Raw genomic sequence first — 23,048 nt, 5'->3', positions numbered from 1 at the left:
GAAGTAGATGTCTGCAGGATACAGACCCTGGTGTCTGTCTGGTCCGACATGGCTCAGTTGGTAGAGCTTGGCTCTTGTAACGTCAGGATTGTGGATTCATTTACCGGGAAACAGTCATATGTAAAGTTTATGCACAAATGACTGTAAGTGGCTTTGGATAAAAATGTCTTGCTAAATGGTGTATTCTATATTATATTTACAAAGATGTAAGGCATACAGTCTGATAGACCACGGCGGTCAGCCAATCAGCATTCAGTGCTCAAACCAATATATTATAGAATATAAACTGGGTGGTTCTGATTGGCTGACATCCGTGGTATATCAGATCTTGCTATTATAAACTGTTTACCAACGGAATTAGAGCAGTAAATATATATATTTTGTGTCATACGAGTGGTATACGGTCTGATATACCACGGCTGTCAGCCAATCAGCATTCAGGGCTCAAACCACCCAGTTTATAATATATTCACCAAGATGAAAGGTATGCGCGGTCTGATATACCCATGGCTGTCAGCCAATCAGAACCACACAGCTCACATTCTATAATGTATGTAGCCAGATATATTCTTCCTGTTTGTGTGTTTTAAAACACACCCAATATTTGGTATCAAGTCTGTATTTGTCTAACTGCATCGTATCACATTTCTGATAATTGTGTATGTGTGTGTGTGTGTGTGTGTGTGTGTGAGAGAGGAGAGCTGTTAGGTGTTGTCTTCCCCACTCTGACTCTGTTAGGTGTTGTCTTCCCCACTCTGACTCTGTTAGGTGTTGTCTTCCCCACTCTGACTCTGTTAGGTGTTGTCTCTATTAAAGGGGTCTCTATTAAAGAGGGTCTCTATTAAAGGGGTCTCTATTAAAGGGGGGCTCTATTAAAGGGGTCTCTATTAAAGGGGTCTCTATTAAAGGAGTCTCTAAAGGGTGTCTCTATTCAAGGAGTCTCTAAAGGGTCTCTATTAAAGGGGTCTCTATTAAATGGGGTCTCTATTAAAGGGGTCTCTATTAAAGGGGGTCTCTATTAAAGGGTCTCTATTAAAGGGGTCTCTATTAAAGGGGGCCTCTATTAAAGGGGTCTCTATTAAAGTGGTCTCTATTAAAGGGGTCTCTATTAAAGGTGTCTCTATTAAAGTGGTCTCTATTAAAGGGGTCTCTATTAAAGGGTCTCTATTAAAGGAGTCTCTAAAGGGTTTCTATTAAAGGGGTCTCTTTTTAAGGGGGTCTCTATTAAAGGGGTCTCTATTAAAGGGGGTCTCTATTAAAGGGGGTCTCTATTAAAGGGGTCTCTATTAAAGGGGTCTCTATTAAAGGGGTCTCTATTAAAGGGGTCTCTATTAAAGGGGGTCTCTATTAAAGGGGTCTCTATTAAAGGGGTCTCTATTAAAGAGGTCTATATTAAAGGGTCTCTAAAGGGTTTCTATTAAAGGGGTCTCTATTAAAGGAGTCTCTAAAGGGTTTCTATTAAAGGGGTCTCTATTAAAGGGGGTCTCTATTTAAGGGGGTCTCTATTAAAGGGGGTCTCTATTAAAGGGGTCTCTATTAAAATGTTTGGGATGAGAGATTGTGTGCGACTGACCCCGAAGCCTGTAGTCTCATGATAATGAATCAGGATTATGATGGCTTGGTGTGGGGGCTTGTGTCGGAGTCTGATCCCCTTTAGGACACTCCTCTTCAAGTAGATCTTGTCTGCTGTTGGTCTCAGCTCCTTTCTCCAGGAGGCTGGCGTCAGGAAGGCATGGAGGAGAGAGAGGCTGAGAGAAACAGGCCTCATCGTCAGCAACGCCACTTTCTCCCCCCTTCTCTCTCTCTTTCAAATTCAGTTCAAAGGGCTTTATTGGCATGGGGAACAAATGTTAACATTGTCAAAGCAAATGGAATTAACAAGGGAAGCATTCCATTAGTGAAGATTACACTCACAACAGTTTTAAAATAATATAGACATTTCAAATTCTCTCTCGCTCTCTCCCTCCTCTCCCTCTTTCTCTTTCCCTCTCTTCCTCGTTCTCTGTCGCTCCATCTCTCCCCCCTCTCTCTCTCTCTCTCTCTCTCTGCCTCTCTCTTTCATCTTCTCTCCATCTCTCTCTTTCATCTTCTCCCCATCTCTCTTTCATCTTCTCTCCATCTCTCTATCTTCTCTCCATCTCTCTATCTCTCTTTCATCTTCTCTCTATCTCTCTTTCATCTTCTCCCCATCTCTCTATCTCTCTTTCATCTTCTCCCCATCTCTCTATCTCTCTTTCATCTTCTCTCCATCTCTCTATCTCTCTTTCATCTTCTCTCCATCTCTCTATCTCTCTTTCATCTTCTCTCCATCTTTCTATCTCTCATCTTCTCTCCATATCTCTATCTCTATTTCATCTTCTATCCATCTCTCTATCTCTCTTTCATCTTCTCTCCATCTCTCTATCTCTCTTTCATCTTCTCTCCATCTCTCTATCTCTCTTTCATCTTCTCCCCGTCTCTCTCTCTTTCATCTTCTCTCCATCTCTCTCTTTCACCTTCTCTCCATCTCTCTCTTTCACCTTCTCTCCATCTCTCTCTTTCACCTTCTCTCCATCTCTCTATCTCTTTCATCTTCTCTCTCATCTCTCTCTTTCACCTTCTCTCCATCTCTCTCTTTCACCTTCTCTCCATCTCTCTATCTCTTTCATCTTCTCTCTCATCTCTCTATTTCACATTCTCTCTCATCTCTCTGTTTCATCTTCTCTCCATCTCTCTCTTTCACCTTCTCTCCATCTCTCTTTCATCTTCTCTCCATCTCTCTCTTTCACCTTCTCTCCATCTCTCTCTTTCACCTTCTCTCCATCTCTCTCTTTCATCTTCTCTCCATCTCTCTCTTTCATCTTCTCTCCATCTCTCTTTCACCTTCTCTCCATCTCTCTCTTTCATCTCTCTCTTTCATCTTCTCTCCATCTCTCTTTCATCTTCTCTCCATCTCTCTTTCATCTTCTCTCCATCTCTCTCTTTCATCTTCTCTCTCATCTCTCTCTTTCATCTTCGCTCATCTCTCTCTTTCACCTTCTCCCCATCTCTCTCTTTCACCTTCTCTCCATCTCTTTCATCTTCTCCCCATCTCTCTCTTTCACCTTCTCTCCATCTCTCTTTCGCCTTCTCTCTATCTCTCTTTCACCTTCTCTCCATCTCTCTCTTTCACCTTCTCTCCATCTCTCTCTTTCACCTTCTCTCCATCTCTCTCTTTCACCTTCTCTCCATCTCTCTCATTCACCTTCTCTCCATCTCTCTTTCATCTTCTCTCCATCTCCCTTTTATCTTCTCCCCATCTTTCTCTTTCACCTTCTCTCCATCTCTCTCTTTCACCTTCTCTCCATCTCTCTATCTCTCTTTCACCTTCTCTCCATCTCTCTCTTTCAGAAGTTCTCAATAACAAAGAACCAGGAGTATTTCTGTGTTTGTGTCACAGTATCTTTGAGACAAGACACAGCTTCACTGTAGTGTTGGCACCAAATGCCGTTGTCCACAGTTAAACGGAACACTAGCTGACGTCTCCGTTTCGTGACTTCCTGACTCCATTGTGTGACTCCGTTCCGTGACTTCCTGACTCCGTTGTGTGACTCCGTTCCGTGACTTGTGGTGACCAGTTGTCTACGTTGTTTCCCTCCAGAGAAACTGTTATTTCATCGTGTTAATGAGTTGTCTTTCCCTTATGAAGATATTTTACTGCTCTGAGTGATGATGTGAGGTAAACTCCGTCGCTATTCTGTGGGGATTTGTTCGTTGTTTCAAAAGGGGGTTTTGACTTGAATGAAGGTGTACAGATGAATAGATATTGTCAAGCTACTGTAGCTTGTGTGTGAGATGAGCGTTGGATGTGAATTAATCAACCAAATCATTTAGCTGTCCAGACGTAATTTCAAGCTTCAAACTGTTATGTGGATGAGGTATTAGACTGGTTTGAGCAAAAAAATGTAGGTTCGTTTATCAATCACTATTTTGGAAAACTACACAAATCCCCAAATGATTACAGTTACACAAATATCATGGTTTTTCTCTCCGTTAAATTCTTCTCTGACATATTCCTTTATCTGTCAATGATTTCAGCTGCGTACAGAATAGATGTTCACCTTACCATCGTTAGTCTGTTACTGAGGAGGAGAGGAGAGGGGAGGGGAGGGGAGGGGAGGAGAGGAGAGGGGAGGGGAGGGGAGGGGAGGGGAGGGGAGAGGAGAGGAGATAGTGACTCTGTGTTAGTGACTCTCTATCCCGGTGAGGGAAGGTATTGGGAATGAAAGGTATTGTTATAGAGCCTGCCGCGCTAGAGACAGCCTTACTCTCTGAAACACACACACACACACACACACACACACACACTTCTCCTCACATTAAGATGCAGAAAGTTGAAGCCACCTGGACCCAGCAGATTCTGCATGGACACATGTAATTCAGTATTGGGAAGTCCCTTGTATACAGTATTGAGAAGTCTCATGTATACAGTATTGAGAAGTCTCCTGTATACAGTATTGAGAAGACTCCTGTATACAGTATTGAGAAGTCTCCTGTATACAGTATTGAGAAGTCTCCTGTATACAGTATTGAGAAGACTCCTGTATACAGTATTGATAAGTCTCATGTATACAGTATTGAGAAGTCTCCTGTATACAGTATTGAGAAGACTCCTGTATACAGTATTGAGAAGTCTCATGTATACAGTATTGAGAAGTCTCCTGTATACAGTATTGAGAAGACTCCTGTATACAGTATTGAGAAGCCTCCTGTATACAGTATTGAGAAGCCTCCTGTATACAGTATTGAGAAGCCTCCTGTATACAGTATTGAGAAGCCTCCTGTATACAGTATTGAGAAGTCTCCTGTATACAGTATTGAGAAGTCTCCTGTATACAGTATTGAGAAGTCTCCTGTATACAGTATTGAGAAGTCTCCTGTATACAGTATTGAGAAGACTCCTGTATACAGTATTGAGAAGTCTCATATATACAGTATTGAGAAGACTCCTGTATACAGTATTGAGAAGCCTCCTGTATACAGTATTGAGAAGCCTCCTGTATACAGTATTAAGAAGTCTCCTGTATACAGTATTGAGAAGACTCCTGTATACAGTATTGAGAAGACTCCTGTATACAGTATTGAGAAGTCTCATGTATACAGTATTGAGAAGCCTCCTGTATACAGTATTGAGAAGGCTCCTGTATACAACATTGAGAAGTCTCCTGTATACAGTATTGAGAAGTCTCCTGTATACAGTATTGAGAAGTCTCCTGTATACAGTATTGAGAAGCCTCCTGTATACAGTATTGAGAAGCCTCCTGTATACAGTATTGAGAAGCCTCCTGTATACAGTATTGAGAAGGCTCCTGTATACAGTATTGATACGCCTCCTGTATACAGTATTGAGAAGACTCCTGTATACAGTATTGAGAAGACTCCTGTATACAGTATTGAGAAGTCTCCTGTATACAGTATTGAGAAGCCTCCTGTATACAGTATTGAGAAGACTCCTGTATACAGTATTGAGAAGACTCCTGTATACAGTATTGAGAAGTCTCCTGTATTCAGTATTGAGAAGTTTCCTTTGTACAGTATTGAGAAGACTCCTGTATACAGTATTGAGAAGACTCCTGTATACAGTATTGAGAAGTCTCCTGTATACAGTATTGAGAAGCCTCCTGTATACAGTATTGAGAAGTCTCATATATACAGTATTGAGAAGTCTCCTGTATACAGTATTGAGAAGGCTCCTGTAACAACACTAGATACTCTCTCATGCAGATGTTACATATACGTTTTCCTTTTTTTTAATTTAGTGTTCTTGTGCTTTAACACCTCAGCTATTTGTCCTGATTCTGTTTATATCCCTGATCTCACCAACAAACACAAGACATGTCCATATCACGTCTTCGGGAAGCGAGAACCTGAAGATGTTTCCCTGAATGTCGGTTCTGCAGCGTCTTTCACATGAAGAAGCAGAACTCCTGCTATAACAACACTACTCCCACTGGAATCAGAGAAACAGACTCCAGCGTGCCTCTCATTACCACTTCAGAGAGACAGGAGACTGGGCTTACTGAGCAGAGAGAGAGAGACAGGAGACGAGGCTCACTGATCAGAGAGAGAGAGACAGGAGACGAGGCTCACTGATCAGAGAGAGAGAGATAGGAGACGAGGCTCACTGAGCAGAGAGAGAGAGAGACAGGAGACTGGGCTCACTGATCAGAGAGAGAGAGAGACTGGAGACTGGTCTCACTGAGGAGAGAGAGAGAGACAGGAGACGAGGCTCACTGAGCAGAGAGAGAGACAGGAGACGAGGCTCACTGAGCAGAGAGAGAGACAGGAGACGAGGCTCACTGAGCAGAGAGAGAGACAGGAGACGAGGCTCACTGAGCAGAGAGAGAGACAGGAGACTGGGCTCACTGAGGAGAGAGAGAGACAGGAGACTGGGCTCACTGAGCAGAGAGAGAGAGACAGGAGACTGGGCTCACTGAGGAGAGAGAGAGAGAGAGACAGGAGACTGGGCTCACTGAGGAGAGAGAGAGAGACAGGAGACTGGGCTCACTGAGGAGAGAGACAGGAGACTGGGCTCACTGAGGAGAGAGAGAGACAGGAGACTGGGCTCACTGAGGAGAGAGAGAGACAGGAGACTGGGCTCACTGAGCAGAGAGAGAGAGACAGGAGACTGGGCTCACTGAGGAGAGAGAGAGAGAGAGAGACAGGAGACTGGGCTCACTGAGGAGAGAGAGAGAGACAGGAGACTGGGCTCACTGAGGAGAGAGACAGGAGACTGGGCTCACTGAGGAGAGATAGAGAGAGAGAGACAGGAGACTGGGCTCACTGAGGAGAAAGAGAGAGACAGGAGACTGGGCTCACTGAGCAGAGAGAGGGAGACAGAAGATTGGGCTCACTGAGCAGAGAGAGAGAGAGACAGGAGACTGGGCTCACTGATCAGAGAGAGAGAGACAGGAGACTGGGCTCACTGATCAGAGAGAGAGAGAGACAGGAGACTGGGCTCACTGAGGAGGCAGAGAGAGAGACAGGAGACTGGGCTCACTGAGGAGAGAGAGAGAGACAGGAGACTGGACTCACTGAGGAGAGAGAGAGAGACAGGAGACCGGGCTCACTGAGCATAGAGAGAGACAGGAGACGAGGCTCACTGAGCAGTGAGAGAGCGACAGCAGACGAGGCTCACTGAGCAGAGCGAGAGACAGGAGACTGGGCTTACTGATCAGAGAGAGAGAGAGACTGGAGACTGGTCTCACTGAGGAGAGAGAGAGAGACAGGAGACGAGGCTCACTGAGCAGAGAGAGAGACAGGAGACGAGGCTCACTGAGCAGAGAGAGAGACAGGAGACGAGGCTCACTGAGCAGAGAGAGAGACAGGAGACGAGGCTCACTGAGCAGAGAGAGAGACAGGAGACGAGGCTCACTGAGCAGAGAGAGAGACAGGAGACGAGGCTCACCGAGCAGAGAGAGAGACAGGAGACTGGGCTCACTGAGGAGAGAGAGAGACAGGAGACTGGGCTCACTGAGCAGAGAGAGAGACAGGAGACTGGGCTCACTGAGGAGAGAGAGAGAGAGAGACAGGAGACTGGGCTCACTGAGGAGAGAGACAGGAGACTGGGCTCACTGAGGAGAGATAGAGAGAGAGAGACAGGAGACTGGGCTCACTGAGGAGAAAGAGAGAGACAGGAGACTGGGCTCACTGATCAGAGAGAGAGAGACAGGAGACTGGGCTCACTGATCAGAGAGAGAGAGAGAGACAGGAGACTGGGCTCACTGACCTCCCTCTCCTGGTTCTCTCTCTTTCCTACCTCTCCTGGTTCTCTCTCTTTCCTACCTCTCCTGGTTCTCTCTCTTTCCTCCCTCTCCTGGTTCTCTCTCTTTCCTCCCTCTCCTGGTTCTCTCCCTCTCCTGGTTCTCTCTCTTTCCTCCCTCTCCGGGTTCTCTTTCTCTTTCCTCCCTCTCCGGGTTCTCTCTCTTTCCTACCTCTCCTGGTTCTCTCTCTTTCCTCCCTCTCCTGGTTCTCTCTCTTTCCTACCTCTCCTGGTTCTCTCTCTTTCCTACCTCTCCTGGTTCTCTCTCTTTCCTCCCTCTCCGGGTTCTCTCTCTTTCCTCCCTCTCCTGGTTCTCTCTCTTTCCTCCCTCTCCTGGTTCTCTCTCTTTCCTCCCTCTCCGGGTTCTCTCTCTTTCCTCCCTCTCCTGGTTCTCTCTCTTTCCTCCCTCTCCTGGTTCTCCCTTTTTCCTCCCTCTCCTGGTTCTCTCTCTTTCATCCCTCTCCTGGTTCTCTCTCTTTCCTCCCTCTCCTGGTTCTCTCTCTTTCCTCCCTCTCCTGGTTCTCTCTCTTTCCTACCTCTCCTGGTTCTCTCTCTTTCCTACCTCTACTGGTTCTCTCTCTTTCCTCCCTCTCCTGGTTATCTCTCTTTCCTCCCTCTCCTGGTTCTCTCTTTCCTCCCTCTCCTGGTTCTCTCTCTTTCCTACCTCTCCTGGTTCTCTCTCTTTCCTCCCTCTCCTGGTTCTCTCTCTTTCCTCCCTCTCCTGGTTCTCTCCCTCTCCTGGTTCTCTCTCTTTCCTCCCTCTCCGGGTTCTCTCTCTTTCCTCCCTCTCCGGGTTCTCTCTCTTTCCTCCCTCTCCGGGTTCTCTCTCTCTTTCCTCCCTCTCCTGGTTCTCTCTCTTTCCTCCCTCTCCGGGTTCTCTCTCTTTCATACCTCTCCTGGTTCTCTCTCTTTCCTACCTCTCCTGGTTCTCTCTCTTTCCTCCCTCTCCGGGTTCTCTCTCTTTCCTCCCTCTCCTGGTTCTCTCTCTTTCCTCTCTCTCCTGGTTCTCTCTCTTTCCTCCCTCTCCTGGTTCTCTCTCTTTCCTCCCTCTCCGGGTTCTCTCTCTTTCCTCCCTCTCCTGGTTCTCTCTCTTTCCTCCCTCTCCTGGTTCTCTCTCTTTCCTCCCTCTCCTGGTTCTCCCTCTTTCCTCCCTCTGCTGGTTCTCTCTCTTTCCTCCCTCTCCTGGTTCTCTCTCTTTCCTCCCTCTCCTGGTTCTCTCTCTTTCCTCCCTCTCCTGGTACTCTCTCTTTCCTCACTCTCCTGGTTCTCTCTCTTTCCTCCCTCTCCTGGTTCTCTGTCTCCTACCAGGTGAATGGGTAAATGTTTACCTTTCCAGATTGCCTCTACTCCTTCTCATCCTCCCATCCGTCTCTCACACCTTCTGCGCCGCATTACTTTTGTCAGGGGATGCGTCCCACTGTTGGTGCCCTTCGTCTCTCACCTCAACCACTCCCCTACATCTGTTGTGTAAATACTCACCTCCGAAGACGACGAGAGACGACGAGGACATTATGCAGAGAAAGAGAGAGAGAGACAGAAAGAGAGAGAGAGAGAGAGAAAGGAGAGGGGGAATCTTGTGATTTTTCTTCTTCCTCTGAGCTCGGGCAAACAAAGAAATTAAAATAATTCTGCTCGAGACAATGAAGTGGTTTCTAAACCTTCTAACTCAACACGTGCATTTCTAATTCAGTGTTTGTTGATTTCCAGCAGGTTTTTTAATTAAAGGGATTTGGCCCCACGTGGAGTACAGGCCTTGAGTAAATGTAAGCCTTGATAGGTGTAAAATGTGTGAATAGTGAAAACACACATAACAAAATGCATCCACCCCCCCTCCCCCGGAAATCTGTCCCAACCCGACACTATGCCCTAGCTAGGAGTTGTTATGGGAATGGGAATGGGCCTGTGTGTGTGTGTGTGTGTGTGTGTGTGTGTGTGTGTGTGTGTGTGTGTGTGTGTATGCCTGCTCTGGTGTGGTGTGTGTGGTGTATGTGTGTGTGTGTGTGTAAAGATGTGATAAGTTCAACACTGTGGTGGTGTCGTCGTTTGAAATCTGTTTCTCTCAGGATTAAGTTGAATTTACCCAACAGTATTTTGGGACTGAAATGTTTTGTAAGTCGATAATTACAATAATACAGTTTATCTCAGGATCACAGCTCAGTGTAATCAGATTTGACCAGTTGGAGGGTTTTATAAACTGAAATCTGGTGTTTTTATAGGTAGATATGACTAGTTTAATGGTTTTATAAACTGAAATCTGTTGTTTTTATAGGTAGATATGACTAGTTTAATGGTTTTATAAACTGAAATCGGGTGTTTTTATAGGTAGATATGACTAGTTTAATGGTTTTATAAACTGAAATCGGGTGTTTTTATATATAGATATGACTAGTTTAATGGTTTTATAAACTGAAATCGGGTGTTTTTATAGGTAGATATGACTAGTTTACAGTTTCCTCAGTCCCCGTACGGTGGGATCAAAATCGATTTCACCAAACACTTGTATCCACTGAAATGGTCCTAAAGCTGTTGGTAGGTAGGTAGAAGTGTTGTTGACAGTTCCCTCGGTATTCTGTCAGTATATCACACTCACAGTGACCAGACTACCACCTGATACCATGCTGCCCTGAACAGCTGGGTGTTTAACGTGGACCCTTTGTTAAGTGTACTTCCTGCTAACACCCCCCCAGGGAAACATTCTGTTCCACATCCACTGGGGGGGTATCCCAGCTGGGCTTCATTAGGGTCCTCCAGGGTCCTCTCTCCGGAGACCTGCTCTGCCCTGCCCTGCTCTGCCCTGCCAGCCAGCTGGGGCTGTGGATGGATGGATGGTGTATATTAGCTAGCTAGATAACTAGCTCTGTGGATGGATGGATGGTGTATATTAGCTAGCTAGATAACTAGCTCTGGGGCTGTGGATGGATGGTGTATATTAGCTAGCTAGATAACTAGTTCTGGGGCTATGAATGGATGGATGGTACCCTCCAGGAGGCCAGGCGGCCCACAGCCTGATGTAGTTGCATCTCTCCTCCCCCCTCGTCTCCCCAGCGCCTCGTTCCTTTGGCTGTAACTGACAGATGAGTTAAGGAGCAGTAGCAGCAGGATCTCTGGGCTGCTTACCAGTTAGGAGGAGTGGAGCGCTGGCCTTGTCTGTCGGGCCTCTGTCTCTTTCTCTACTGCTGGGGTCATTATTTACCTAGACCCCACTCGGGCCTTCTATCCTTCTCTCTCTCTTTCCCTCTCCCCCTCCCTCATTCTCTCCCTCCCTCCACCCTCTCTCTCTCCCCACACTCTCTCTCTCCCCACTCTCTCTCGATCTCCCCCAATCTCTCTCTCTCTCTCATTTATTCAGCCATTCATTTAATTAGCTATTAATATATTTATTCAGCCATTCAACCATTCATTAATTTATTCAGACATTCATTAATTTATTCAGCCTTTCATTCATTATTCAGCCATTTATTCAGCCATTCATTCATTTATTCATTCATTAAATCATTTATTCATTAATTCATTAATTTATTCAGCCATTCATTCATTTATTCATTCATTAAATCATTTATTCATTCATTAAATCATTTAGTCATTAATTAATTCATTTATTCAGCCATTCATTCATTTATTCAGCCGTTCATTCATTTGTTGTCAGATTCACTCATACATAGCAGCAGTGAAAGGGTTATTGTTTCCTCTCTTGACCGTGTTGTTTTAAACATGGGTATTTTAAAGCCGTTTCCTGTAAAAGGCCCGTCTCAGCATCACCATGGAAACGACCACATGTAACGCCGGTCCTCCAACAAATGAACTTTGATTGCAGGTCCAGGCAAGTAGATGTTACATGACGACACAGACATCTGTGTTGGGGGTATTCACTCTGATTCACTCTGATTTACTCTGATTCACTTATTCACTCTGATTCACTCTGATTCACTTATTCACTCTGATTTACTCTGATTCACTCTGATTCACTCTGATTCACTTATTCACTCTGATTCACTCTGATTTACTCTGATTCACTTATTCACACTGATTCACTCTGATTCACTTATTCACTCTGATTCACTGATTCACTCTGATTTACTCTGATTCACTTATTCACTCTGATTCACTGATTCACTGATTCACTCGTATTCTCTGATTCACTTTGATTCACTCTGATTCTCTGATTCACTTTGATTCACTCTGATTCACAGTGGTGGTGTAGAGCTGAGCTCACCACAGAGTAGCTCTCTCTAGCTCTCTTCCCTCTCTCTCTCTAGCTCCCTTCCCCCTCTCTCTCTAGCTCTCTTCCCCCTCTCTATTCCCCCTCTCTCTTCCCTCTCTCTCTCTCTAGCTCTCTACCCCCTCTATCGCTCTAGCTCACTTCCCCCTCTCTCTCTAGCTCTCTTCCCCTCTCTCTTCCCCCTCTCTCTCTAGCTCTCTTCCCCCCCCCCCCCTCTCTCTCTCTCTCTCTCTCTCTAGCTCCCTTCCCCCTCTATCTATCTCTCTCTCTCTCTAGCTCTCTTCCCCCCCTATCTCGCTCTCTAGCTCTTTTCCCCCCCTCTCTCTCTCTAGCTCTCTTCCCCCCCTATCTCGCTCTCTAGCTCTCTTCCCCCCTCTCTCTCTCTAGCTCTCTTCCCCCCCTCTCTCTCTCTAGCTCTCTTCCCCCCCTCTCGCTCTCTCTAGCTCTCTCCCCCCCACCCCTCTCTCTAGCTCTCTTCACCCCCCCTCTCTCTAGCTCTCTTCCCCCCCCTATCTCACTCTCTAGCTCTCTTCCCCCCCTCTCTCTCTCTAACTCTCTCCCCCCCCTCTCTCTCTAACTCTCTTCCCCCCCCTCTCTCTAGCTCCCTTCCCCCTTTATCTATCTCTCTCTCTCTCTCTAGCTCTCTTCCCCCCCTATCTCGCTCTCTAGCTCTCCCCCCCCTCTCTCTCTAGCTCTCTTCCCCCCCTCTCTCTCTCTCTCTAGCTCTCTTCCCCCCCCTCTCTCTCTCTCTCTAGCTCTCTTCCCCCCCCTCTCTCTCTTTAGCTCTCTTCCCCCCCTCTCTCTTCCCCCTCTCTCTCTAGCTCTCTTCCCCTATCTCTCTCTCTAGCTCTATTCCCCCTCTCTCTCTCTCTAGCTCTCTTTCCCCTCTCTCTCTCTAGCTCTCTTCCCCCTCTCTCTCTCTCTAGCTCTCTTCCCCCTCTCTCTCTCTCTAGCTCTCTTCCCCCTCTCTATCTCTCTCTCTAGCTCTCTTCCCCCCCTCTCTCTCTAGCTCTCTTCCCCCTCTCTCTCTCTAGCTCTGTTCCCCCATCTCTCTCTCTAGCTCTCTTCCCCCATCTCTCTCTCTAGCTCTCTTCCCCCATCTCTCTCTCTAGCTCTCTTCCCCCATCTCTCTCTCTAGCTCTCTTCCCCCTCTCTCTCTAGCTCTCTTCCCCCTCTCTCTCTTCCGCCATCTCTCTCTCTAGCTCTCTTCCCTCTCTCTCTCTAGCTCTCTTCCCCCTCTCTCTCTTCCCCCTCTCTCTCTCTAGCTCTATTCCCCCTCTCTCTCTCTAGCTCTCTTCCCCCCCTCTCTCTCTCTCTCTGTATGAGATAGAAAAGGCATAACCAGTGGGAGTGCAAGAAATGGCCACTAATAGCATCTGAACTAGCGATGCATTCTGGAAGCTTCCGAGCTGGCCGACATATTTCCAAAGACCTCAGCAATCAGCCTGACAAGCTAACAATGCATCAAAGACACACAAAAAATGCCGTGGTCGACAGACAGACAAACAGACAGGAGGAACCTTTTTGTGTGATTCCAGACATGTAGCCAGATCCAATTCTGTCATGTCTCTCTCTCGCTCTCTATCCCCCTCCTCTATATCTCTCTCTCTCTCTCTCTCTCTCTCTCTCTCTCTCTCTCTCTCTCTCTCTCTGTCTCTCTCTCGCTCTCTTTCCCCCTCTCTCTCTCTCGCCCCCCCTCTCTCTCTCTCGCACTCTCCCTCTCTCGCTCGCTCGCCCCCCCCCTCTCGCTCTCTCCCTCTCTCCCCCTATCTCTCTCTCCCCCTCTCTCTCTCTCTCTCTCTATTTCACTCTCCCGCTCTCTCTCTCCCCCTCTCCCCTCTCTCTCCCCCCCCCTCTCCCCCTCTCCCCTCTCTCTCTCTCGCTCTCTCTCCCCCTCTCTCCCCATCTCTCCCCTTCTCCCTTCTCTCTCTCTCTCCCTCTCTCTCTCTCTCTCTCTCTCTCTCTCCCCCGTCTTTCTATCTCTCTCTATCTCTCTCTCTCTTTCACTCTCCCCCTCTCTCTCTCCCCCTCTCTCTCTCTCTCTCTCTCTCTCTCCCCCATCTCTCTCTCCCTCTCTCTCTCTCCCCCCTCTCTCTCCCCTCCCCTCTCTCTCTCTCTAGGATGTCAGCCCTTCATTCATTCAGCCTCTTCTCATTTGTCACTGTATTGATGACTTCAACAGACAGGGACACACTCACTTCAACAGACAGGAACACAGACGAGACAGGAACACACTCACTTCATCAGACAGGAACACACTCACTTCAACAGACAGGAACACACTGACTTCAACAGACAGGAACACACTCACTTCAACAGACAGGAACACACTCACTGTCGTATCTCAGTATCTTATTCCAGGAACACACTCACTGTCGTATCTCAGTATCTTATTCCAGGAACTATTTATTTCACTGTCGTATCTCAGTATCTTATTCCAGGAACCATTTAGTTCACTGTCGTATCGCAGTATCTTATTCCAGGAACTATTTCACTATCGTATCTTATTCCAGGAACTATTTATTTCACTGTCATATCTCCGTAACTTATTCCAGGAACCATTTATTTCACTGTTGTATCTCAGTAACTTATTCCAGGAACCATTTAGTTCACTGTCGAATCTCAGTAACTTATTCCAGGAACCATTTAGTTCACTGTCGTATCTCAGTATCTTATTCCAGGAACCATTTATTTCACTGTCGAATCTCAATATCTTATTCCAGGAACTATTTCACCGTCGTATCTCAGTAACTTATTCCAGGAACCATTTAGTTCACTGTCGTATCTCAGTATCTTATTCCAGGAACCATTTATTTCACTGTCGAATCTCAGTAACTTATTCCAGGAACCATTGTCACTTAGTTATTCATTAAATCGGATGAGTCTGTCTAGGACATACAGTAGTACACCACAGCACCTTCTGAAAATATTCAGACCACTTGACTTTTTCTACATTTTGGTATGTTACAGCCTTATTCTAAAGTGGATTAAATTGTTTTTTCCCCCTCATCAATCTACACACAATATCCCATAATGCCGAAGAATGATTACATAGAAGATTGTTGTGTTTAGTCCCTCTGTAAGCCAGACGAAACGGTTGTGGGGTTCAGTCCCTCTGTAAGCCAGACGGAATGGTTGTGGGGTTCAGTCCCTCTGTAAGCCAGACGGAACGGTTTTGGGGTTCAGTCCCTCTGTAAGCCAGACGGAATGTGTTGGGGTTCAGTCCCTCTGTAAGCCAGACGGAACGATTTTGGGGTTCAGTCCCTCTGTATGCCAGACGGAATGGTTGTGGGGTTCAGTCCCTCTGTAAGCCAGACGGAACGGTTGTGGGGTTCAGTCCCTCTGTAAGCCAGATGGAACGGTTGTGGGGTTCAGTCCCTCTGTAAGCCAGACGGAACGGTTTTGGGGTTCAGTCCCTCTGTAAGCCAGACGGAATGGTTGTGGGGTTCAGTCCCTCTGTAAGCCAGACGGAACGGTTGTGGGGTTCAGTCCCTCTGTAAGCCAGACGGAACGGTTGTGGGGTTCAGTCCCTCTGTGAGCCAGACGGAACAGTTGTGGGGTTCAGTCCCTCTGTGAGCCAGACGGAACGGTTGTGGGGTTCAGTCTCTCTGTGACAACCAATCTGACTACAATACAAACCCACAGACAGACAGACATCCCATCTGACTACAATACAAACCCACAGACAGACAGACATCCCATCTGACTACAATACAAACCCACAGACAGACAGACAGACATCCCATCTGACTACAATACAAACCCACAGACTCAACCTGAACACAACTAATCTTACTACTTTACAAACCCACAGACAGACAGACAGACAGACAGACAGACAGACAGACAGACAGACAGACAACAATACAAACCCACAGACAGACAGACAGACAGACAGACAGACAGACAGACAGACAGACAGACAGACAGACAGACAGACAACAATACAAACCCACAGACAGACAGACAGACAGACAGACAGACAGACAGACAACAATACAAACCCACAGACAGACAGACCGACAGACCGACAGACCGACAGACCGACAGACAGACAGACAGACAGACAGACAGAGAGACAACAATACAAACCCACAGACAGACAGACAGACAGACAGACAGACAGACAACAATACAAACCCACAGACAGACAGAACCTCTTGAATATGAACGACTCTGGGCCGAGCAGACGTCAGTAGGCCGGGGGGGGGGGGGGGGTCCACTTCATGTGTTTAGAGATGGACTTCTGTCAATAAGTGCACATTGATCCACGTTAGATGGCTGGAGGAGATGGTAATGATGCCGCAGGAGGAGACTCCAACCCACAACAGCAGGAAGAGGAATTACGATCAGGAGAGGGAAGAAGAACGTAAAAAAAAATAGTCTTGGAGAGTGCTGATCTAGGATCAGGGGCCGAGTGTACCAGGGGTGAAGTGCTGATCTAGGATCAGGGGCCGAGTGTACCAGGGGTGAAGTGCTGATCTAGGATCAGGGGCCGAGTGTATCAGGGGTGAAGTGCTGATCTAGGATCAGGGGCCGAGTGTACCAGGCGTCTCGGTGTAGGAGTGAAGTGCTGATCTAGGATCAGGGGCCGAGCGTATCAGGGGTGAAGTGCTGATCTAGGATCAGGGGCCGAGTGTACCAGGCATCTCGGTGTAGGAGTGAAGTGCTGATCTAGGATCAGGGGCCGAGCGTATCAGGGGTGAAGTGCTGATCTAGGATCAGGGGCCGAGTGTACCAGGCGTCTTGGTGTAGGAGTGAAGTGCTGATCTAGGATCAGGGGCCGAGCGTATCAGGGGTGAAGTGCTGATCTAGGATCAGGGGCCGAGTGTACCAGGCGTCTCGGTGTAGGAGTGAAGTGCTGATCTAGGATCAGGGGCCGAGCGTATCAGGCGTCTCGGTGTAGGAGTGAAGTGCTGATCTAGGATCAGGGGCCGAGCGTATCAGGGGTGAAGTGCTGATCTAGGATCAGGGGCCGAGTGTACCAGGCGTCTCGGTGTAGGAGTGAAGTGCTGATCTAGGATCAGGGGCCGAGCGTATCAGGGGTGAAGTGCTGATCTAGGATCAGGGGCCGAGTGTATCAAGCGTCTCGGTGTAGGAGTGAAGTGCTGATCTAGGATCAGGGGCCGAGCGTATCAGGGGTGAAGTGCTGATCTAGGATCAGGGGCCGAGTGTATCAAGCGTCTCGGTGTAGGTGTGAAGTGCTGATCTAGGATCAGGGGCCGAGCGTATCAGGCGTCTTGGTGTAGGGGTGAAGTGCTGATCTAGGATCAGGGGCCGAGCGTATCAGGCGTCTTGGTGTAGGGGTGAAGTGCTGATCTAGGATCAGGGGCCGAGCGTATCCGGCGTCTTGGTGTAGGAGTGAAGTGCTGATCTAGGATCAGGGGCCGAGCGTATCAGGCGTCTTGGTGTAGGAGTGAAGTGCTGATCTAGAATCAGGGGCCGAGCGTATCAGGCGTCTTGGTGTAGGGGTGAAGTGCTGATCTAGGATCAGGGGCCGAGCGTATCAGGCGTCTTGGTGTAGGGGTGAAGTGCTGATCTAGGATCAGGGGCCAAGTGTATCAGGCGTCTTGGTGTAGGAGTGTAAGTGCTGATCTGGGATCAGGGGCCGAGTGTATCAAGCGTCTCTGTGTTTGAGTGAAGTGCTGATCTAGGATCAGATCCTATCCATATGACCTCATGTATTATGACCTTAAAGCTCTTATTTTTATTTTATTTAACTAGGCAAGTCAGTTAAGAACAAATTCTTATTTTCAATGACGGCCTACCTCTCTCTGTTCTGTTGTGGCGGCTCCACTATTCCACCTCTCTCTGTTCTGTTGTGGCTCCACTATTCCACCTCTCTCTGTTCTGTTGTGGCGGCTCCACTATTCCACCTCTCTCTGTTCTGTTGTTGCTCCACTATTCCACCTCTCTCTGTTCTGTTGTGGCGGCTCCACTATTCCACCTCTCTCTGTTCTGTTGTGGCGGCTCCACTATTCCACCTCTCTCTCTTCTGTTGTTGCGGCTCCACTATCCCACCTCTCTCTGTTCTGTTGTGGGGGCTCCACTATTCCACCTCTCTCTGTTCTGTTGTGGTGGCTCCACTATTCCACCTCTCTCTGTTCTGTTGTGGCGGCTCCACTATTCCACCTCTCTCTGTTCTGTTGTGGCGGCTCCACTATTCCACCTCTCTCTGTTCTGTTGTGGCGGCTTGACTATTCCACCTGTCTCTGTTCTGTTGTGGTGGTTCCACTATTCCACCTCTCTCTGTTCTGTTGTGGTGGTTCCACTATTCCACCTCTCTCTGTTCTGTTGTGGCAGCTCCACTATTCCACCTCTCTCTGTTCTGTTGTGGCAGCTCCACTATTCCACCTCTCTCTGTTCTGTTGTTGCGGCTCCACTATTCCACCTCTCTCTGTTCTGTTGTGGCAGCTCCACTATTCCACCTCTCTCTGTTCTGTTGTGGTGGCTCCACCGTCTTCAGCGTGAGGTAGCCTTGAAGTTGGTTTGTACCTGTGAATCAGAGATCAATAAAAGCAGAATATATACAAGCCAGGATCAATGAACCAGTCCTCTGCAGAGGTTCTCATTCCATCACGGACCCGGACAATAATCAATTGTCATTGAAGGCTGCTAATAAGGGTCCTGTTGCAGGAATTATCCCACAGAGAAGATCCGCATAGCAACAGTGGACAGACATCACAGGCCAATGTTGATTTTCAACACACTTGCGTCACACACACTGTAGTTAGTTACATTTACGTTTCCTTGACACGTTGTTCTAATATGTCTTTAGGTTCTGGTTCATCTTTCCCTGATTCCATATTGCGATTTGTAAGCTGTGAATTTGAATGATCCGGGTTCAATTGGAGGTGTTTTATTGTGCTTTCATTCAGATATTGATTAGGTAAATAACCTTTTATCTCTCTTCCTCCTTCCCTCTCTTCCTCTACTCTCTCTTCCTCTCCCCTCTCTCTTCCTCTCCTCTCTCTTCCTCTCCTCTCTCTCTTCCTCTCCTCTCTCTTCGTCTCCTCTCTCTCCCTCTCCTCTCTTCCTCTACTCTCTCTTCCTCTCCCCTCTCTCTTCCTCTCCTCTCTCTTCCTCTCCTCTCTCTCTTCCTCTCCTCTCTCTTCGTCTCCTCTCTCTTCCTCTCCTCTCTCTTCCTCTCCTCTCTCTTCCTCTCCTCCCTCTCTTCCTCTCCTCCCTCTTCCACTCTTCCATCTCTTCCTCTCTTCCCTCTCTTCCTCTCCTCTCTCTCCCTCTCCTCTCTTCCTCTCCTCTCTCTTCCTCTCCTCTCTCTCTTCCTCTCCTCTCTCTTCCTCTCATCTCGCTATTCCTCTCCTCTCTCTCTTCCTCTCCTCTCTTCCTCCCTCCCTCTCCTCTCTCTTCCTCTCCTCTTCCTCTCCTCTCTCTTCCTTTCCTCTCTCTCAGGGTTCCTGGTATCACCATCGCAACGGACATCATTTGTGGTTTCCCAGGGGAGACGGATGCTGACTTCCAGGAGACATGTGACCTGGTGAAGGAGTATCGCTTCCCCAGCCTCTTCATCAACCAGTTCTACCCCCGGCCTGGCACCCCCGCCGCCAAGATGAACCAGGTCCCCGCCCAAGTGGTCAGTCACAATCCCTGATTTATTAAGTTGATTTCCAGTGTGTATGATCACACCACATGTTGTACCACATCACACCTGTTTGATCACACCTGTTTACATTTGATCACATGTTGTACCAGAGTGTGATTCTTCTTCTTGTTTGGAGGCAGTAGAGTTTAACATTGACCAGAGTGTTGAGGCAGTAGAGTTTAACATGGACCAGAGTGTTTGGAGGCAGTAGAGTTTAACATGGACCAGAGTGTGGAGGCAGTAGAGTTTAACGTGGACCAGAGTGTTGAGGCAGTAGAGTTTAACATGGACCAGAGTGTTTGGAGGCAGTAGAGTTTAACATGGACCAGAGTGTGGAGGCAGTAGAGTTTAACATGGACCAGAGTGTTGAGGCAGTAGAGTTTAACATGGACCAGAGTGTTGAGGCAGTAGAGTTTAACATGGACCAGAGTGTTGAGGCAGTAGAGTTTAACATGGACCAGAGTGTTGAGGCAGTAGAGTTTAACGTGGACCAGAGTGTTGAGGCAGTAGAGTTTAACATGGACCAGAGTGTTGAGGCAGTAGAGTTTAACATGGACCAGAGTGTTGAGGCAGTAGAGTTTAACATGGACCAGAGTGTTGAGGCAGTAGAGTTTAACGTGGACCAGAGTGTTGAGGCAGTAGAGTTTAACATGGACCAGAGTGTTGAGGCAGTAGAGTTTAACATGGACCAGAGTGTTGAGGCAGTAGAGTTTAACGTGGACCAGAGTGTTGAGGCAGTAGAGTTTAACATGGACCAGAGTGTTGAGGCAGTAGAGTTTAACATGGACCAGAGTGTTTGGAGGCAGTAGAGTTTAACATGGACCAGAGTGTTGAGGCAGTAGAGTTTAACATGGACCAGAGTGTTGAGGCAGTAGAGTTTAACATGGACCAGAGTGTTTGGAGGCAGTAGAGTTTAACATGGACCAGAGTGTTGAGGCAGTAGAGTTTAACATGGACCAGAGTGTTTGGAGGCAGTAGAGTTTAACATGGACCAGAGTGTTGAGGCAGTAGAGTTTAACATGGACCAGAGTGTTGAGGCAGTAGAGTTTAACATGGACCAGAGTGTTGAGGCAATAGAGTTTAACGTGGACCAGAGTGTTGAGGCAGTAGAGTTTAACATGGACCAGAGTGTTGAGGCAGTAGAGTTTAACATGGACCAGAGTGTTGAGGCAGTAGAGTTTAACGTGGACCAGAGTGTTGAGGCAGTAGAGTTTAACATGGACCAGAGTGTTGAGGCAGTAGAGTTTAACATGGACCAGAGTGTTTGGAGGCAGTAGAGTTTAACATGGACCAGAGTGTGGAGGCAGTAGAGTTTAACATGGACCAGAGTGTTGAGGCAGTAGAGTTTAACATGGACCAGAGTGTTGAGGCAGTAGAGTTTAATATGGACCAGAGTGTTGAGGCAGTAGAGTTTAACATGGACCAGAGTGTTGAGGCAGTAGAGTTTCAGTACTGTAGTATGAGATGAGCAGGGCTGAGTGAAACAGGGTTCTAACAGGGAAGCGGTATGTTTTTGGGGGGGGTGTCAGTTAGAGAAAAGACCAGGCACAGAATCACTCAGTTTAGGACGTAGTGATTCAGGGTGTAAGAGAGTGTGTGATTCGGTGCAGTCCGACTGCATTGTGGTCCATGTTTAAAAACACACACTGGGACACTGGCAGACGTGTGAAGGCCCCCGTCTGGATCAAGGCCTACACATCAGGCCTCACTCAACACCAGTGGATGAGTCCCAAATGTCCCTATTATGCCCTAGTATAGTGCACTACCCTATGGGCCCTGATCAGACTAAACCAGACTAAACTAGACTAAACTTGACTAAACCAGACTAAACCAGACTAAACTCAGACTAAACTCAGACTAAACTCAGACTAAACTCAGACTAAACTCAGACTAAACCAGACTCAACCAGACTAAATGCAGCCACCAGTATTATCCTAAGTACTATATTGACACGAGGTATTAGGCTGTGTTGTTGCCTGGATGTTTTCGATGACGATGGGCTTGATTCACCCAGCTGTCAGACCTAAGATGTTTTTACATGTGTTGTTTTAGTATGTCTGATTCTGAATTATAAAAAAATATATTTTTGTAATTTGTGTCTCTTATCAAGGAGTAAAAACCGGAATAAAATGTCCCCCCTCTCGTCATCTGAACATAAAAACCTGCTCCAATTATGTCAAGAAATATTATACATCCTGGAGTGTTTTATACCACACTGGATTAACACAATCAAAGACACTGGAGTTGAGCTCTCTCTTAATATATCCCTGTGTGTGTGTGTGTGTGTGTGTGTGTGTGTGTGTGTGTGTGTGTGTGTGTGTGTGTGTGTGTGTGTGTGTGTGTGTCTGTCTGTCTGTGTGTGTGTGTGTGTGCGGATGCGGCTGTGTGTGTGTGTGTGTGTGAGAAATCTCTCTCTCTCAGCATTAATGGTAATTCATACAGATCTGTTTGTGAACTGAGCCAGGCGTTTCTCTCAGACTGATTTCTACCAGCATGGGGTAATTCAGCTGTCGTACTAAGTCAGTCAGACGGCCGGTTAATTTCAACAAGACATTTTCTCGTATCTCATATTTTTTACATGTCTTCAAGTACAGCATGTTGTTGTTGTTGTCTGTTTTATATCTTTAAATCCATCAGGAGAAAATAGAATCTTGGCTTTTTTATGTTTTGTGTTTTATTTCCGTCATTCATTATTGACAATGAAAACGTGTATCTTGAGGAGGTTTCCACTTCCTGTTCAATAGTACAATCATAGTACAATCATCTGTGGTTTAACCAGGACTAGATCATCTGTGGTTCAACCAGGACTAGATCATCTGTGGTTCAACCAGGACTAGATCATCTGTGGTTTAACCAGGGCTAGGTCATCTGTGGTTTGGGTAGGGATGGGGCTGGGTAGGGATGGGGCTGGGTAGGGATGGGGCTGGTAGGGATGGGGCTGGGCTGGGTAGGGATGGGGCTGGATAGGGATGGGGCTGGGTAGGGATGGGGCTGGGTAGGGATTTGGCTGGGCTGGGTAGGGATGGGGCTGGGCTGGGTTGGGTAGGGCTGGGTAGGGATGGGGCTGGGTAGGGATGGGGCTGGGTAGGGAGGGGCTGGGCAGGGAGGGGCTGGGCTGGGTAGGGATGGGGCTGGGTAGGGATGGGACTGGGTAGGGATGGGGCTGGGTAGGGATGGGGCTGGGTAGGGATGGGACTGGGTAGGGATGGGGCTGGGTAGGGATGGGGCTGGGTAGGGATGGGGCTGGGTAGGGATGGGGCTGGTAGGGATGGGGCTGGTAGGGATGGGGCTGGGCTGGGTAGGGATGGGGCTGGGCTGGGTAGGGATGGGGCTGGGTAGGGATGAGGCTGGGCTGGGTAGGGATAGGGCTGGGTAGGGATGGGGCAGGGCTGGGTAGGGATGGGGCTGGGTAGGGATTTGGCTGGGCTGGGTAGGGATGGTGCTGG

At 47.7% G+C, this 23,048-nt stretch overlaps 1 protein-coding gene across 1 annotated transcript in view; it reads left to right on the top strand.

The window, feature by feature from the left end:
* The window catches only part of LOC139418957 (threonylcarbamoyladenosine tRNA methylthiotransferase-like), a 291,223-nt gene that overhangs the window by 83,505 nt on the left and 184,670 nt on the right, over positions 1–23,048 (top strand). Inside the window, exon 2 of the mRNA XM_071168755.1 lies at positions 19,413–19,593. Within this exon, the coding sequence (XP_071024856.1) occupies positions 19,413–19,593 (181 nt within the window). The remainder of the gene's footprint in view (positions 1–19,412; positions 19,594–23,048) is intronic.

This window comes from Oncorhynchus clarkii, chromosome 2 (assembly GCF_045791955.1).
Source record: "Oncorhynchus clarkii lewisi isolate Uvic-CL-2024 chromosome 2, UVic_Ocla_1.0, whole genome shotgun sequence".
Taxonomy (NCBI): domain Eukaryota; kingdom Metazoa; phylum Chordata; class Actinopteri; order Salmoniformes; family Salmonidae; genus Oncorhynchus; species Oncorhynchus clarkii.
Note: the sequence above shows the minus strand (reverse complement) of the source record. Positions and strands in the feature narration are given on the sequence as shown.